General features: G+C 41.5%; 1 protein-coding gene across 1 annotated transcript in view; it reads left to right on the top strand.

Moving 5' to 3' along the window:
- The window catches only part of EXT1 (exostosin glycosyltransferase 1), a 176309-nt gene that overhangs the window by 141527 nt on the left and 17027 nt on the right, over positions 1-17755 (top strand). Inside the window, exons 2-4 of the mRNA XM_041470729.1 lie at positions 9222-9315; positions 11996-12103; positions 15803-15922. Coding sequence (XP_041326663.1) covers positions 9222-9315; positions 11996-12103; positions 15803-15922 — 322 coding nt within the window. The remainder of the gene's footprint in view (positions 1-9221; positions 9316-11995; positions 12104-15802; positions 15923-17755) is intronic.

Genomic DNA, 17755 nt, shown 5'->3' with positions numbered 1-17755 from the left:
GACAACATGGGGCTGTGCCAGCAGTTCCTGTGTGAAGTCCTCTTTGTTTTTTTGGAAACAAATCCAGTCATTCATAGAAATGAACTCCCGCATAATTAGAGCCAGCATTGCACATCATCTTTGCTTTCCATTTTTAGATGTTACGTCTGGAGGACTATAACTTTTAAAGATGCCAACAAGCCACTTAGGAGCTCGATAGCTGTAATGGGAAAATCTGTGGAGCTGAATAGGAAATGATAAGCTTCATAAGGACTATTCTAAATTGTTTGGTAAAGAGCTCAGCCAGACATTCAAAGCAAGAATAGAAACTATAACCCCTTCTAATTCAATCTTCAGGGAGTTATACTTTCTCTACTGTCCTGCTGAAGCCCCAGTCCTACAGGCAGCTTAATGGAGACTTCTTTGGTCTCTTCTGGGTCCAGTTATTGGACTGTTGCATAAATGGGTGCAGAACACTGATTTTATCCATATTTTACCCTCTGGGGCCAGTAATCAACCTTTTTTCTTTCTAGATTATTTAAAACATTCAGTAACCACAGATACTGAAATGTGAAAGTCTAGAAAACTGATCCTTTTCAGCATTTTTTAACCTCAAGTTTTTAATAAAGAGCTATTTAAAAATAATTAAGAAAGATTTGGAGGCCTTTTATTTTTTTGACAGGTAGGTAGCAGTCATCACCTTCAGAGCCAACAGGTGTGTTGACAGATGAAAGATCTCACAATAAGTCTTTTATATCTCTGCATGCTGAGGCTCTCAGGTATGTCCTGTAATCTCAAAATTAGAGTGGGTAGCAGATGAACTAAAATTTGTTTCTTTGTTCAGAAAATGCAGCATAGATTTTTCTTTGTTCAGATCTTTAATCCAAACTGATTCTTTAACAGCTGAAATTCCAGCAGTGGTTTGGTTTTTTGGCTTGTTGGGGTTTTTTGGGGGGTTTTTTGTTTTTGTTTTTTTTTTTGGGGGGGGGGGGTTGTTGTTTGTTTGGTTTTTTTTGGTTTTTTTTTGGTTTTTTAAGTTAGACAATAAATCAATAAGAAAATTGTCCTTGCAGTGGGAAATTACCCCAAGGATGTTCACTGCTGGACTGTCACAGCATGTGAGTTCAGTTAATGGGAGTAGATGGAGCTATTTAAGACAAGTATTTGACACTGCTTCATGGCTATGAAAAGGCTGAAGTCTAAACAAAGTCACTCTGAGAGACAGAATAGAATATACCAAATTTTAAAAATAAGTATCATAGAATTACAGAATTATTTGTGTTGGAGGCATATTTTAAGATCATCTAGTTCAGCCTCTCTGCCATGGGCAGGGAGAACACTTCCAGGGTCGGGACATCCTCGGCATTTCTGGACAATCTATTCTAATGCCTCATCACCCTCACACTGGAAAAATTCTTCTTTATGTCTGATGTAAATCCAATCACCTTTAATTTAAAAGCATTACTCTTGTCACTACAGGATGTGGTAAAAAGTCTTCTTTCCATCTTTCATATAAGCCCCCTTTACATATTGAAAAGCCACAGTAAGGACTCACTGGAGTCTTTTCCAGGCTGAACAGCCCAAACTCTCAGCCTTTCCTTGTAGGACAGGTGCTCCAGCCCTCTGATTGTCTGTGGGGCCTTCTCTGGACCTGCTCTAACAAGTCGATGTCCTTCTTGTGTTGGGGACCCCAGAGCTGGACACATTGTTCCAGGTGGGGTCTCACCAGAGTGGAGTAGAGGGGGAGAACCACCTCCATGACCTGCTGGTCACACTTCTTTTGATACAACCCAGTATGTAAGTTTCCTGTTGCAACACCAAAGCAGACTATCAAGCGTTAGATACTACTTTCAACTTACTCCTGCATTTTTCTTTGCAGAATACTGAGGAGCAAGGCTGAGCAGATGAAGCCCAAGTTCAGACTACATGGTGGTTTCATTGGTGGAGGCGCTGGTTTGTTCTCCTGCCAGCAAACTGGGGTTCTTTATATTAAATTATTCTAAAAGGAGTTTGTGATCTCCAGAAAATGGCAAGGTAGAGATACCATAATGATGCAAAGTGCTGGTGTTATTTATTGTTAGAAGAATCCTGTTAGAAAGTGACTGTCTGAGCGGCTGGATCATCTTAATAGCTTGGTCTGATCTTTACCTTGTAAGGATCCAGCACCTTGGTGGTCAATAAGTGCCAGCTGGGCACTTTTCAGACAAAGAACATTCATACATGCTTTTGTCACTTCAGAGGACATGTCAGGGGACTTGAGGCCAGGTAAAACCTTAACATGTGGCTTTGTGTGTGCGTGTTCCTGGGTGTGTATCTGTGCGTGTGTGCATCAGTATCGCTGCTTTCCCGCTGACCTGGAGGTATTTACCACATGTGGGGCTGTGTTTACATTCTTCACAAGATACAGGCGAGCACTGCATTTGCTTCTTCGTGGATTTTTCTTGTTCAGGCATGATGTGAGTTTCTTGCTGCCAGCACAGTGAGATGCAGCTGTGAAGCAGGCGCTCTTAGAGGACTTCAAAGCCTACGAGCCAGTGTTTGGTTTTAGAAGAAGCACTACACAGTGCCATTAGCAGGCTGCTGGTAACTGAGGCATAACACTGCCTAGAGAGGCACCTCTGCAAGGTTTGCCTCTGACTTGCCACTTACAAACCCACTCTGGTACACTTGCTAAATAAGCAGTTATCTTTAAATATCAAATGATGTTGGTGAGACCACATTTGCTGAGTAAGATACTTGTTCTGGGTGGTCTAGCTGCTACACTGGGAGCCAGTTGGATTGCATTTTGCAATCCAAGTGTTGTGCATGCCTTGCATGCATCATATAGATTTACAGGATGTTATGTGTAAATATTTAGACAGAAATCTTTAGAGCATTTTTATTTGTTGGGATGCACATTGACGTTAACGGCTTGTGTATCCAAATGTTTTTTCTGCATAATATTGAAGTGAACTGAATCCAACAGTGATGTCACTGAAGACTTTAAAGATACTTTCAGTTTTAAGGGCTACTGTCCATCTTAACTGTAAAATAAAGTTTCTTTGGCAGTGCTTTAAAGTGAATAGTCTACTTCCATTTTTCTTTGCTAATCCAACCTTCTCAATTAAAAGAAGATGCTGATGTGAAATGGAGGAAACAGTTGTGCTTCACGGTTAGTTGCTGCATGCTTACAGAGTTTCATTTCCATTGCAAGGCCTAGGAGAATTATTCAGAATTTTCATACTGAGCTCTTGCTCATACCCATGCTCAGCCGTTACCAGTGTTCTGAAGTCGCTGTTCACGCCTGCTGCTGTAGTTAGACAGTAGCATCCCTTGGAGTCCAGCAGCTTGGGCAGTGTGATGGCAGTGGCTGCAGTGACGAGCTAGACTGAAAGAAATACTCCAACGGCTGTTTTTCAGCACTTGGCAAAAAAATCCTTTTTATGTTAGTTTCAAGGTCGTCAGATATCATTATAGCCAAGTATTAAAAATTTCAAAGAAAGGAGGCAGTGTGTTTGATTTATAGAATAATTATCTAGCTTTCGCTCTAACTTGGCTTTGGCAATGGTTTTGCAAGCACTTGAAAATTAAATCCATTTTTTATGGCACTACAAGGTATTATCTCACAGCAAATGATAATTAAACACCTGTGAAATCAATTAGCCTTTTAAACAGGGAAAAAAAAGTTTTCCAATTATGTTTTTGCACCTCCAAACTTTTTAATTCCAGAAGCCGCGCTTGCAGAGCAGGAGATGAACTGCCAGTAGCCAGTTAACCAGCATTCAGATCACCCCAAAGCATTGCGCAGCCGTAAATCCAGGGGCAAGCAGCTCGTAGTGGTGGCACCCTTCCAAGCAGGATGCGTGAGCCTTCCCAGCTCAGTCCTGGGCAGCCATCTATCTGACACACAGCCGAGCTGTCAGCTCTTCTACAAAGGCAGTTACTCACTTGGTGTTTTCAATGCCAAGTTTTACTTGACAGTTTATTTAAAAGCCAACATACCTTAGTGGAAACTAAGCAACGAGATTCTCCGTGTGACTGAGTGGGGTTTCTTCTCAGGCTTTCCAGCCAGTAGTTCAAAGCCATCTGTATTAAGCATTTACATATGGAAAAATGGTCAATTGGTTAATAGCTGAAAACTAATATACTAGAAAACCAAGAAACACTTCTCCATTTACCCTTGTGTTGCAGGTTTTACTGTCTGTCTTTGTTGTAGTACTTTATATGATACAGAAACTTCTGGAAGATGCAGTGTGCATTCATGGGTTTGCAGATTCAGAGTGGGAGCCTTGGACATAGTTGGTTAAGTGCCATCACAATTTTTTGGCTCAGGAAGTAAAAAAGCAGCTCTAGTCGCATCTGACATCTACAGCGGAATGTGCTGATAGTCCCTGCCAAAGATGAGCTCCAGCGTCTTCCAGAAGATGGATTATGTGTGGCACTGTTAAAATATGTACTGCTGGGCTAAACCCATTGCATTTGATTTGACTTAAACCTGTTGTATTTGGCTTAGGTTCTGCTCTCGTATTTCCATCTGAATTTTAATAGCCATAACATGCAGCTGGATTTGAGTGAATGCTGCATCACCAGAGAGGAAGAAGTAAGGTCAGGATGCTGTGGTTAGCATTCTCAGGGTCCCTCTAGCTGCTGGAGAAGCCGCCAGTCATTTGTGTCTCAGGTTTCATCTGTGAAACGGGAATGGTGATTGTATCCTGTCAAAAAACATGTTGTCTACATGACAGGTGACATATAGTCAGATAAAGTGTTATGATAATTACTGCATCTAGACATATCTGCTGGTCTAAACAGTCTTTTTAGATTTTAGACCTCTCTTCAATCAGTGGTGATGAAGAAGTGGCTTTCAAAAAATAGTTTATACTAAAATTGATAGTGCAAATATTTCCCAGGCTAGCCTATAATCTCTACAGTGTAGTGACATGGGGAAATGCTTAAGCTGTAGGAAGGAATGTATGGCATGGCTGATTAGTCAATGCAAAGCTCCTGCAGCCTGCCAGGGCTCCTTGGGATAATGGAGAACCAGGAATGCCAAACAGCTTTCTAATCCATGTGCCGATTGACATGGTCGGCACATCAGAAGAAAAAAAAAAAGAAAAAAGGGGGATGGGGGAAGACAGACACTGTGTGTTGGATCAAGGAGTTAAAATGGTTTGGCCAGGCAGTGTTTCTCCTCTGGATAATTGCCCACATGGCCCTGCAGTGTTTACACCTGGGTGATCGATGGGGCCAAACATATTTCCTCAGCTATGGGTGGTGGCAGGGAGGGAATAATTCAATTAAGTTGTGAATAAATTAGAATTGATTGCAAATAGAGCTATTCTTTTATGCTGCCTAAAAAGGTACTAGCTGTGAACAAGGTATACTTAATCATTATGAAATGAAGCCTGAAAGTTAATAAAACTTGCCTCTAATACTTATAGAGGGATGCCAGCTTTGGATTAAATCTTTAGCTATTTTAGTTTTGAAGACCCAACTGTCATTTTTAAGGCATATGCATTTTGGATTTTAACGTTTGAATGCTGCAGCTGAGACCCAGGCCAAGCCGACCCTAAAATTGGCAGTAAAATGCTACCTCTGTGCAAGCGTGCAGAATGAAGAAATCAGGAATGTATGAGCAATAAGCATGTGCCCCAACTCCCCGCCAGTCGTCTAATGTGGAAACCTGGAGCTTTGTGGAAATAAATACCTTCTGAGCAAAGCAGAGGACTCCTCTAAAAGCTTTTCTACAGTAAATGCTAGGGAAGATAAGCTGCCAGAAGGAAAGGAAAGTGCCAGAAGTATTGCAACACCAAAGCAGCACAAGTAAGGAAGAAGTGCCCAGCCAGCCCCTGCTCAGTGCTCTGCAGTGCTGGTCTTTGCTCTGATTTTCTGGAGCCTGAAAAAACTCCAAAGCTAGGTAAAAAAAGAGGGTCTCTGTAGGCAGGTAAAGGAGAGCTGTCCACACACACTGGCAGCTCCAAGTTTGCAGAAGCCACAGCAATGCAAGCTGGAAGACCGTAACAAATGTCCCTGCCTTCTTCAGATGTTACCAGCTAATGGTAATAAGTAGTTCTGGAAACAGATCTAACCCCCATTGCTGGGCAGAAGAATGAGAGGAAACGCTGGAAGAACCTCTTCTAAACACTTGACTATTTTCTCCGTAGCTTAAGATGCCTCCTCCACTTGCGAGTGGAGGTTCTCATACTTGATTGCCTCCCTGAGGTTTTGCTGAGATTAGTCAGTGGAGATAGTGGGGAAATAAAGCCTGTTGTTGATGCAGTACTGATGTTTGCATTAAATGCCAGATTGGTACTTAATGTACAACATCAGTACTCCAGCTGAGAGGGTGTTGCTGGAAGTCTGTGCCAGCTCTGATTTCTCTCCTGGACAAGCGAAGGAGAAATTTCAAGTCCAGCAAGTACTTAACTCAGATACTTACCTTTAATCATAGAGATTATTGCACTCACTTCACTGAAAGTATTTTAAGTCTGAGTTAAGGAAAGCTCAGAGATGCTTTCAGGTGTAATGCTGTATGCTTTCTACTATGTGGTAGAAAATGTACATAAACATTTTGCAGTCCCTGTCAGAATGCTGGCAAAAATCAAACCTGCTGCTGTGTGCATGGTTCTGTCTGGGCTGAATAGGAAGGAGTCTGAAAGTGAAAGTTGCCCTGAGACTTCTGTCCTCATCATGGTCTGTGGGCTGGAGTTTCATTTACCAAGTGATTTTTTTTGGCCAAGGTCTCTTCCAAATGCTTCCTGGCAGTCAAAAAAAAAAAAAAAAAAAAAAAAAAAAAAAACCCAAAAAAAAAAAAAACATACATGTACATTATTTCCTCTGTAAGTGATGCTTCCAGTTACAAAGCTATGCTTGCAACCTGACAGAAATGTTTGGGGCTGGTTACATGTGTTGCACAAAAAGTGTTCCCAAATTTGTATTTAAACATACTGGGCCATCTTCTGTCTCCCAGCTGAGGCAGAGTGCTCCCACTGCTTGGTGTGCTACCCATGAACTCAAAGGAGTAAAAACAGCACCTCATGTTTGCAGATTTCAAATAGATGCTTGATCCCAGAGTGGTCTCTGAGGGGTTTAAAGTGGGCATGGGTCCCTTATCACTGAGCTCAAAGATCCCATTGAGTCACCTTAAAGCATTTTGGTAGAAATTGCAGGGAAATTTGTTCAATAGAATCTCTGGTGCGATTCATTCACTTCAGCAGCTCTTGATGGATATTACTTTACTCTGGATCTTCCTTCTGTATTTGTGCGTCCTCCCTGAAGCGAGTAGTTATTTTGTGCCCATACATAAAGGTTAGGATGGGGCTTTCTGTGTACTTATGATGTAGATAAATTGATGACTAGGAACTGTGCTATTACAGACCTCCGCAATAAATCACACGTTAAGTTTTAAAACGCTTAAAATGGGGGCAAGGTGCTAACTGGTTTCGAGGTGGAAAATGGTCAACAGAATCCTCTTACATTTTTTTTTCTCTTTGTAAATCTATACTGATACCAGCAAGTTAGATATGACAGAAAAGGTGCCCAGTATAGGATGTCACTGGGATATGGAAGACTCACTTGCAGTGGCCTTGCTCTCTGCTTTCCTTTGTGTTCTGGTTTTGCCATCAATATTTTGTGGAAAATGCTGCATTCTGGGGTATTAACAGGATTTCATGTTTTTAGCTAGCTAATGATGGGGAACTTCTGACTAGTGTATTCTAGCCCTATGGGGTATTCTATTTTTGGTATTTATTAATATTTGTTGTCCTACAATACACAGTAAAAGCAAAGAGCCTCAGACCTCTCAATATGTAAAAAAGGAGTGCTTAAAAATGGCAACTTTTTTTAAAATTTGGGTTTTTTGTATTCCAGTCCTAATATTTTCCCCTGTATGCTGTGTCAGTGCTGCTGACTGGTGAGCTGGGACATGGCTGCCAATCTCTATCCCACGCAGAGAAAAATAAATGGCTGCCACTCAGATAGAATATGTATATATATATTTTAACCAAAGTTGAGATAGGATTCAAAAGAAAAAAGGGACTTTGAAGTCTGTTTTGTAGTTTTAATTAATGCAATGAGGGGTTTTATTTTACTCTCAGTGGAGATAATCTTAATCCATTCACGGTGACCTTTTCTTTTGCAAATTAGCTATACACGCTTGTTTAAGCAAATGGGCCTTTGCAAGATGTCTCTTCCTAAAGACAGAGCTTATAATTGAAAATTGGCTTACTCCCATCTGTCTGGCCTGTGTGAGAATATAAACATAGATCCTAACTTCTTTGTATGTAAAATACTATCATGTATATATATGTGTATGTGTGCACATAGACACAAAACAGACACAAAAAAAATTGTTCTGCTTGTAGGACATGGTAAAATTAGACTATTGGTGTCAGAAAATTCATTGCTACAAGTTGCTGTCAAAATAGCATCTATGTGCAGAGTCCAGGACACTTTGGAGAATGGAGGGTGTTCAGTCTGGATCCTTTTGACTCAGATGAGGTCAATGCCATTCACAGTGCCATGGGCTTGTCAGAAGTACATTTGCTAATAACAGGCGGGAAGCTGTTGGGATTTCATGTGTGGTTTTGGTGAATGATTTTGTGGTGATTGATGTAATTGGGAAAAAAAAAAACCAGAAGTGTCTATCAGCCCTTTCATTCAGAGAAGCATGGATCATTGTAGCTATGATTAATTGCCAAAATCTGGTCATATATTCCTCTCTCCACACTTTACAATAACCACCAAGTGAGTCATTGTATCCCTCCATCCCTTTTGTAGTGCCTGCTTGATAAGGAAATATTTCTTTGGCATAGCTTGAATATTTTTTTGCTTTGTACAAACCTCTTGTGAACACAGTTATGCATGGCTTTGACTAAATCTGAATAGAAGTCAGGGTCACAGAAGTGCTGCAACAATGCTTTGGGTATCAAAATATTTAATGTGCGTTTGTTATTGGAAGTCACACACTGTTTATACAGAACTGGCTCATTATTGCAAAGGCAAAATTACTTCCTTCCTTATCAGTCTCATTACCACTCTCCCCCCAGCATTCTCCCATGGTGGTTGCTCCTGAGGATGAACAAAAAGGAGCCAGAGAGGAGGCTGACACATATGCATGGAGGGAGTTGGTTAACCTGGTGTTGAACGGTCTTGGTTGGGGATGATTTTATCCAGATGTGTCTCAACAGCTGTTTGCATTTTCACGCCCAGTTATTCAAAGACTCACTGCTAATTGAATTTTCTCTTTTCTCCCCTGTTCTTGTTAGGTATGATTACCGTGAAATGCTGCACAATGCCACTTTCTGTCTGGTTCCCCGTGGCCGCAGGCTTGGCTCTTTCAGGTTTTTGGAAGCCTTGCAGGTAAGAGCTGCAGTTGAAAGCAGTGACTACGCTGGCTGCAATTCAGTGTGCAATAGCAGGGAGGTGGGGAGGAGGGAAATGTGTTTCATTTCCCTAGTGGACAGTAATCCACTTTGCGAAAGCCTCTATTCATACTTCTGGAGCAATTGGCAGCTTCTTCCCAGGAGGGGCTGAGGCACTGAACTCATCTGAAGGTTGGATTGCTCTGTCTCCAGGAAAAGGGTTTCCCTGGATGTGGTGAGGCTGAGAGATTGGTTAAGACCAGTATTTTGTCAAGCTCTGAGACTTCCCCTGGGAGACACTGGCCTTTACACCTAAGCCCTGGGGCAGTAAAAGTAGCTTTTTTTTTCACTTAGCCAAAACAGACTTGTTTATGCATTGCCAGTTTTGAGATGGTGCTTGCTGAACACACAGAAGGTGGCCTGGAGATGTTAAAGCTCCAGATGGAAAATTCACATGACAGTGGATATAAGCTGATCTCAGGGAGTGTGTGTGCTGTCTGGGACAGCACCTGAATATCCTTCACCTTTTAAAACATGTTTTGGTTAGTGATCCCCTTTTTACTGTGGGCCAGCTGCAGAAGGCAATACAAAAGGGCTCCAGGGTCCCTGTGGCCAGGCAGCACAGTGGTCAAGTCTGACACCTGCCTACTCCACCTTCTGCATGTCTGGTGGGGTTTTGGGTTTTTTTTTGGGCAAACATCAGCCTAATCTTGGATCTTCAGTCAAGCATAGAGAGCATTTTGTGAGGTGCTGCGACTCCCCTGTGGGTCTGGCATCTGGATTGCCATGGAGGCTGGAGTGGAGAGAAGGAGGTGCTTGGTTTCAGTGAAATGGCAAATTAACACACCTTACAGGGTCCTGCCTCCAGCTGTTGTTTTGCCATTTGGAAAGTGTCCCAGCATTGACAGTAAAGCTGTTAATGAATGGCATCCCATCCCTTTTCATCATCAACCATAAAATGTTCCAGACACTGTTAGAGAGTGTTGTTCACTGCAGTGCTGAGCAGGATTCATGTACCTAAGTGTAGGTATATTATGTCATTTTAGAAGCCCAGGGTACCTCAAAACCCTTCTGGCTTTCTGCTGCTTCTCCAGAAGGACTCCAGTAGATTCTGTCATGTCTGCCCACCTTTGATGGGTTTTTTGGATACCTTACATGGCCTGGACACATAGGGGTAACCACTGAACCCTGCGCCTGCAATCACATTTGAGATCTGAGTTCTAGACTGTCACCTGCCTCTTTCTCCTACTAAAGAAAAGATTAATAGCCTGAAAAATGCTGTTACTCTCTCCAGTCTCCTCAGAGGAAGAAGTGGGACTGGCTTGTATGAGATGACAAGTCACTTCAGATCCTCCTGAAGAGGAGGATCCTCCTTAGCTCTAGTCTGGGCTCAAAGTCATGCAGCTTCTGTTAGATACATCATCTCAGGAGGAGAAAGCAAGGAGTGTATCTCACTGCAGAGCACTTGTGGGCTCCTGGTTAATGATAAAATGCAGGCAACTGAGGATTTCACTATCAGGCTAGCAGCAGTATTCACCAGTAATCATGTATTCCCAGTTTCTGTCTGGATCCAGGTGGTGTTGAAAGTCCTAATCCACATTAGTGCAATGTTTTAAACATGAAAACACATTACTAAGTGTTTTCTGGTTGACCTTTTTCATGCACTGATATAATTCCTTACAGAAGATCACAGTTGTTTACGCATAATAATCACTGCTGTAATGTAGATTTGACCAGTCTTAAGATGCTCTGCATGATGCATCTTACCAAGGAAGGTACAGCAGTCTGAAAGATGCCCCTTTTTACCATCTTTTGGGAGGCCTTAACCGTGGTCTGGACCAAACTCAGAGCACTTAAGCTTGGTTTGATCCAAAAGAAACTGAACCAGAGCACAGGTTTGATAAAAATCCTCTGGTACTAGGTTATTTCATCACATCTGAAGGTGTTTGGTTTGGATCTTACATTGTGATTGAGCTGACCAGAACATAGTGGTGATCATTTGTTTATGGAAATACTGACATATTTGCTAAGTATTCGCAAACTGCCAGTGCAGAAGAACTTGTAAAACTCGTAAAAGTTTAATTAGTTTACACAGATCATACTGTTAAGAAATAGACACTAAATGTGTGTGCTTTTTTTTTTTGTTTTAGGACATACAACAATTCTTTTTGTAGACAGGTGATGACAGACAAGTTCTGTTTGTGCAGCTGCCTCTATTTCGAGAGTTGATACCAAACAGGATAGAGAATTTACTCCTTCATGGGAAAGGTGGTGAGGAGTTAAATACGATCTGTATTTTCTGTAGGGTTGTCAGCAACATACTATAAAAGCTAGGGAAGTTGCTCCCTGCTAAGTGGTTCACAAAGCAGCAAGGAAGGCCATCATTTTGTATTAAATTCTCCAGTGTTCCATCTGCTGCATTGAACAGTTCTGCCCTTGTCTGGCAGCGTAAGCACCAGATTGCAAATGCCACTGTCCGTGCAAACCCCACCTTTCCGTACACGTGAATAAGCCCAAAATAGAAAACTATAAACACTTGGGCTGCCCTGCTGTGGCTTCTGGCTTCTGGTGTTCTTTGCCTCGTTGCCTCACCGGAGCTTGTGCAGAGGAGGGGGTCAGGGTCCTGGTGGAAAGCTGGAAGCTGCCCTGCTGACGGTGGTGTGCCTCTGTGCCCACAGGCTGCCTGCGTCCCGGTCATGCTCAGCAATGGATGGGAGTTGCCGTTCTCGGAAGTGATTGATTGGAACCAAGCTGCCATCATCGGCGATGAGAGATTGTTATTACAGGTAAGAAAGAGACCGCGGCCTTCAGCCCGTCACTTGATTATTGCTGCTACCATCTAAATGGACAGGGAAGATGAATCCAAAAGGTCAGGGTTGTAAAAGGTTTTTTGATCATGAAGGGATTGTCTGTGTCAGACTGGCTGTGAACTCATTTAATATGACATCATTCCTTATTTGACCTGAAGGTCATTGCAGCCACCAGGCCACATTCTTAAGTGCAGGAGATTTTTATTTTTGCAAAGAGCATGAAATCTCTTCTCCATCCAAGTGGAGCACTTGGATGCCAATCTGAGGTAGACCTGCCCAGGTACTGTGATGAAAGGGAAAACATTTGAGGGTGGATTCTGCCCCAGTCCTTAAAAAATAGTTTATCCTCAAGGGTATCCTCAGGAAAGCAGGTATTTTCTCAGGCAGGAGTTACCATCTAACAATTTGATGGGAAGCAGAATCTCTCCCTTTTCTGATGTGTGGACCATGTAGCATTGCTTTCTGAAACAGTGTTCATGTCACTTACTGTGAATCTTGAGGTCATAGAACAAAAATGGGTTGAGAAGTTACAAATTCCCTGCTACTTTCAGCATCTACTTTGGTTTTAAATGCACTATGGTTGTTTTGGTTCTTTCAGCTATGTTAGTGGGTATTACAGTCCAAATATATTCCATAAATTCTGCAGAGAAGTTCATGTTAGGAGACATTCTTGAGAAATTGTTTTTTCCAAAGTGCCATTGTCCAGCATAAGGCTGAGATCCCCAAGATCTGGAATAAGCACAAAGTAGCAAAGTAGCCACTAAAAGTGATTTTTTTTTTTTTTTAATATCCTTGAATTTAGTGTCCTCCACAGAGAGAAGCCCTCAAAGGTATAGGTGTGGTGGCACCCTAAAACAAAGTGTCTTTGCAATGTCATCAAATGGCTGTTAACTTGTCTAAGGAAGTAAATATTTGTGAAGAGCTGGCCTAGCAAGTCTTGCAATGTCATGCCTATTCTACTTAATGTCATACAAGCTACAAATATAAAAGGGCCATTTGATTTTTGCTTCTGTGGACAACACATTTTTTCTGAGCAAAATTATGTCTCTCTTTAAATAATAATAATTTGCTGATCTTCATGTTTTCCGGTAACGTGCCATTCGTTCACTTCACACAGCTGCTTCCATATTGAACAGCTACTGCTCTGTTATTAACAGTGTTTTTAAAAGAGCTGGCAGAGGGCCTGAATGTCTGCTCTGGGAAATGTTTTTGTTATGTTACAGTTTTTCATTTCCTGTTTGAGAGCAACTCGGATGTTTTTATTTGCATATTCTCCTCATCATAGTGCTGGGAGCTTTTCTGCATTTATTTGTGCAGGGTGGTTTTTCCCTCCCCCCTACTCATTGCTGAAATGACCTTTTATTAAAGTTCTAATAATTCCAATGTAATCATGCTGGATTAGTATTAATACATCATTTTCCCCACCTGTCTTTCTGAACAAGTAGATTAATAGGCAAATGCATTTAAAATGGGAGCTCTGATTTTTCTTTCCAGCTGTTGTAACAGAGCCCCCATCAAGGCTCTTTTAAACCTTGACACTGTGTTTGCTGGCACTCAGGAGCGTTGGTATGGTGTGTAAAATCATAACTTTGTGCAGTAACCTTCATAGTCAGAGCAGCATTCCCTTTCGTAAGATGTAGTGGGGGTTAAGTATTGATTTTATGGGTGGATTACACATGTATGCACACACACGAGGTTGCACATATTGCCATTAAATGTTTATTGAGAAAATGTTGTATTGCCACTATGAAGTTACTTAAATCTTGTCTTTGCTACTAATAATGTTTCTGTGTGTGATTAATACACATCTGTGCAGCCAGTACAGGTAATGTTTATTATCCTTATTGGAGCACATCATGAATAGTGATGCGATCTCTTAGACATGTGCCAATACATGTTTTCAAGTTCTGTCTTTCATGATACTTTTGCAGGGAGTATTTTACCCAAAGACCTATGTTTTACTTAAAGGGCCTACAGGGGAGGGAAATACAGCAGCATCTTGGGCGATCTGACCATTTTCTTCTGCTCCACCTTGCTGCAGTGCTGACTCTCTCATAAGCCCAAAGTTTTTATTATTATTATTAAGTCTTTATTATATTAGCAGTGTCTCTAAGATGATGGTCTAAGAGTTGAAGGGCTGAGAGAGCAAATACTGGCCCATCTGACACTGCACCCAGTGGAGCCATGGGCAAAGTGTCCAGACCTAGTTGCAAACTCTGCAAGTAAAGAATTCGGTGGTTCTTGTGAAAATTTTTTACATGTAAATTTTTTAAGTTGCAAATTTTCTTCAGGAAAGAGGTTTCATGGGAAATGATTTGATTTGGGAATATGTGAAAGCAAATAATAATCACCACCTCTTCTCAGAATATTTTAGGAATAAGCAGAATGTGTTTTGGTCAGGAAAGGGTTGAATGTGGTGGGATGCAGGCAAACTTCAGAATAAGCTGGAAGGCGCAAGGACCAAATACACAGCCCAGGTATTTGCTTTTAAAACTAATGACTCAGGTAAAAGATTTATGAGAAATCAGTGTCTGAGAACAAGTTGGCATAATTTAGTGGTTGGACTCGATAAGCTTACAGGTCTTTTTTAGCTTAAACAATTCTGTGATTCCAGTTAGAAATCACAAAAGTGATTGAGTGATTGTGTGTGTGTGTGTGTGAACACAACTGTTCATTTCTAGAAAAAGATAAGCACAAAGCAGCAACATATTCTAAATGACTTTCTAGTGCTGTGACTGGCCCTCATCACTGAAGCAAATTCCAGTTAAATCCCCTTGATTATGTCACTTTGCATTGTCCAAGTTGTGCTGGAGGCCTTGGTCAATGTCCTGAGTTTAAAAATGGCATATGCACACCTTAGTTTTGAGAGGGACATGGGGATGGTGACAGATGTAGACATGAAGCTCTTTCCTTCTGTTCTAGTGAGCAGTTACATTTTTTAATGGAAAAGAGCTGCAGCAGGAAAATTTAGGGTTTATTTATAAGGCAACTTACACAAAATTAACGTGTAGGTTATGGATAGAGGGCAAAAATGAGCACTGTTTTCGCTTGTGAATAACAGATGTTGTGGAAGATGTTATTCTTTCCACCTAAGGTAATTACTAAAATGCAATTTGATCCACAGGCTCCCAAAAAGTGGAGTCTTACTTAAGGTGTTGCTATGTTTTCCTTAGGACACTTAGTGTTGCCATGCTGTGGTAAAAGCAATTCCAGATCGCATTAATATACTTGGAATGTGGGGATTATTGTTAAACTCTCCGACCCTGCAGGTACTAGGTTGTTAAAATACTAGTCCATGAAGAGTTTTGTGGGATGAAAAGCATGAGGACTACATGGAGGAGCTCCTTACTGTGCCACACCACTCATTACCATAAAACAATCAAAAACTAAAAGGAAGCAGATTTAAAAAAATTAATATATTCAATATCAGAGGTTATAAAGGGTTGTGTCTCATTGGTTTTACATCAAGGTTTTAACTGTTGACACACATGTCCATTGAACTGGAGTGCTGAAGCTGTACAACCTGCTAATGGAGGAGAGGGCTTGTCAGCAGAATATCCATTTGATGAGATTGTGTTGTTTCTAAAGCTTCTGACTATATTACATCTTGTATTACAGATTCCTTCTACAATCAGGTCTATCAAGCTTCTGACTATATTACATCTTGTATTACAGATTCCTTCTACAATCAGGTCTATCCATCAGGATAAAATCCTAGCACTTAGACAGCAGACACAGTTCTTGTGGGAGGCTTATTTTTCTTCAGTTGAGAAGATTGTATTGACTACACTAGAGGTAAGTAAAAATTGTCTGGGACCTTGCCAAGCAGTGAGATTTCTGTACCTGTCCAACTGCTCCTGTCCTCAGCTGGCTTCAGACCTTGGTTTTCATGACATGCAATTGGTCACTGGGAAAAAAGCTCAGCATCTTGATGAGTTTTCTCCCCTAAGGAAATACTTTCATCATTATCAGAATCCACATTAGAAAACTGACACGGTGAAAAACGGAAGCTACCCAACACATGGAAAAGTTGTCATGTGTGATCTTGACTTTGCAAGGCTTTATGGCTTATGAATCACTATCCTTGTCATTGGTAGTAAATGTATTTCTTAAGAAACCTTTCTGGAATTCTTTTTGGAAATAATGCTACTGTAGAGCTCCTTGACCATTCCTTAACATTTTGATGCCTCATGATGGGGATATTCATCTGGCTCAAGAAAAAGGGGGGGGTTGTAAATGCCATGTGTTATCTCACACACAGGAGAAGGGAAAGGCCTGATCATTCTTATAAATTATTAATAGATAATCATAATTAGACTGCTATTAAAAGGGGAGACAGATGAACTCAAATGTGGAGAAAATCCTTTCTGAATTCAGAAACCGGGGAAAGATTAAAGGCTCTTCAGAAGTAGGGCCCAGGTTGCAATTTCAAAAGCAGATTTCTTTTCTAACTGTTTTGCAATTTTTCACATAAATTTTTGACACATTTGTACCACTGAAAGGGGCTTACTTTGTAGGTGCAAATGCATTCGTCTTATGCTAATGCTTCTGCAATTGCACCTTTGTGCACAGTTGAAATGCAGTTTCTAAGGCTTCACATTTCCTGCTGTACCTGCTTCTCCCTGAAAACTGCAAATGAGTGCCCATGGCTGATCAACCTCTAGCTTCTGCGAGGTAGTTCCTTAGGTTTTTCCATGCCAGTGAAGAAAACCAGCCAGGGAACATTTGCAGAGCCCCTGGCATAGCTATCCTCACAATGCTCCCATTGCCCTCAGAAGAGCATGTCTTCATCTGTGCTGCCTGTTGGGAACTGCTCTTCATCCTCAAACTCCTCATAAGCACTGATGAGGTAGTAACAATTACCACAGCCCACACCAGAATCAGACTCACAAAGGTGGAAGACCATGTACCATTGCTCACAGTTTAATTAACCCTTAAAGAAGTGCTCTCAGGGTCCATCAGGTGCCTCACACATCCTGTGCCTTCCCTGCATGTGCCTGTTATTGTTAGGAGCTGCTAAAAGGACAGGGGCACACAGCTGTCCCCACTGCCCCTCTCCTGCCTGTGCTGGCTCTGGACTCCAGGGCACATCACCTGCAGCTCCCACAGCCTTGGTGTCCATCACATCAAGTTCCAGTGCTCGCACATGTGTCTTTGGTGCTGCTTTGGGACACATTGGCCCATGTGGTTTCAGGAGCCCAAGGAACAGCAAAACCTCTAAAGGTGAAGCAGATGGGTAACCAGCAAGCTGGAGTTTCTGCTCAGAGCAGAAAAAACAAGGTGAAGACAAAAGTCTTCCCAGAAGATTTAGTTTAATGAAACCAATGAATGTATGCCTGGTGTTGATGTTCTCGGTTTTTTCATCTGTTTGGGAGACTGATTTTGGTTTGATATTTTTTTGTTGGACTCTCAATCTTCTGAGACAGCTAAGAGGGATTCTTTTCACGCATTTCACATTTCAACTTGCCTAAGTCCCATCTTAACTTTCCTTAGGAAAGGATTAATACAGTTGAGAGTGACTTTTGTTGTCTGAAACCTGCAAGCAGTATATCCTCTTTTTAAAATCTAATGCCTGGAAGTAAATTCCTGGCAGGATTTTTTTTTTGGTGGATGTGATCCATCTTCTGT

Source organism: Pyrgilauda ruficollis, unplaced genomic scaffold (genome assembly GCF_017590135.1).
Source record: "Pyrgilauda ruficollis isolate IOZ18807 unplaced genomic scaffold, ASM1759013v1 scaffold25, whole genome shotgun sequence".
In the NCBI taxonomy this organism is placed as follows: domain Eukaryota; kingdom Metazoa; phylum Chordata; class Aves; order Passeriformes; family Passeridae; genus Pyrgilauda; species Pyrgilauda ruficollis.
Note: the sequence above shows the minus strand (reverse complement) of the source record. Positions and strands in the feature narration are given on the sequence as shown.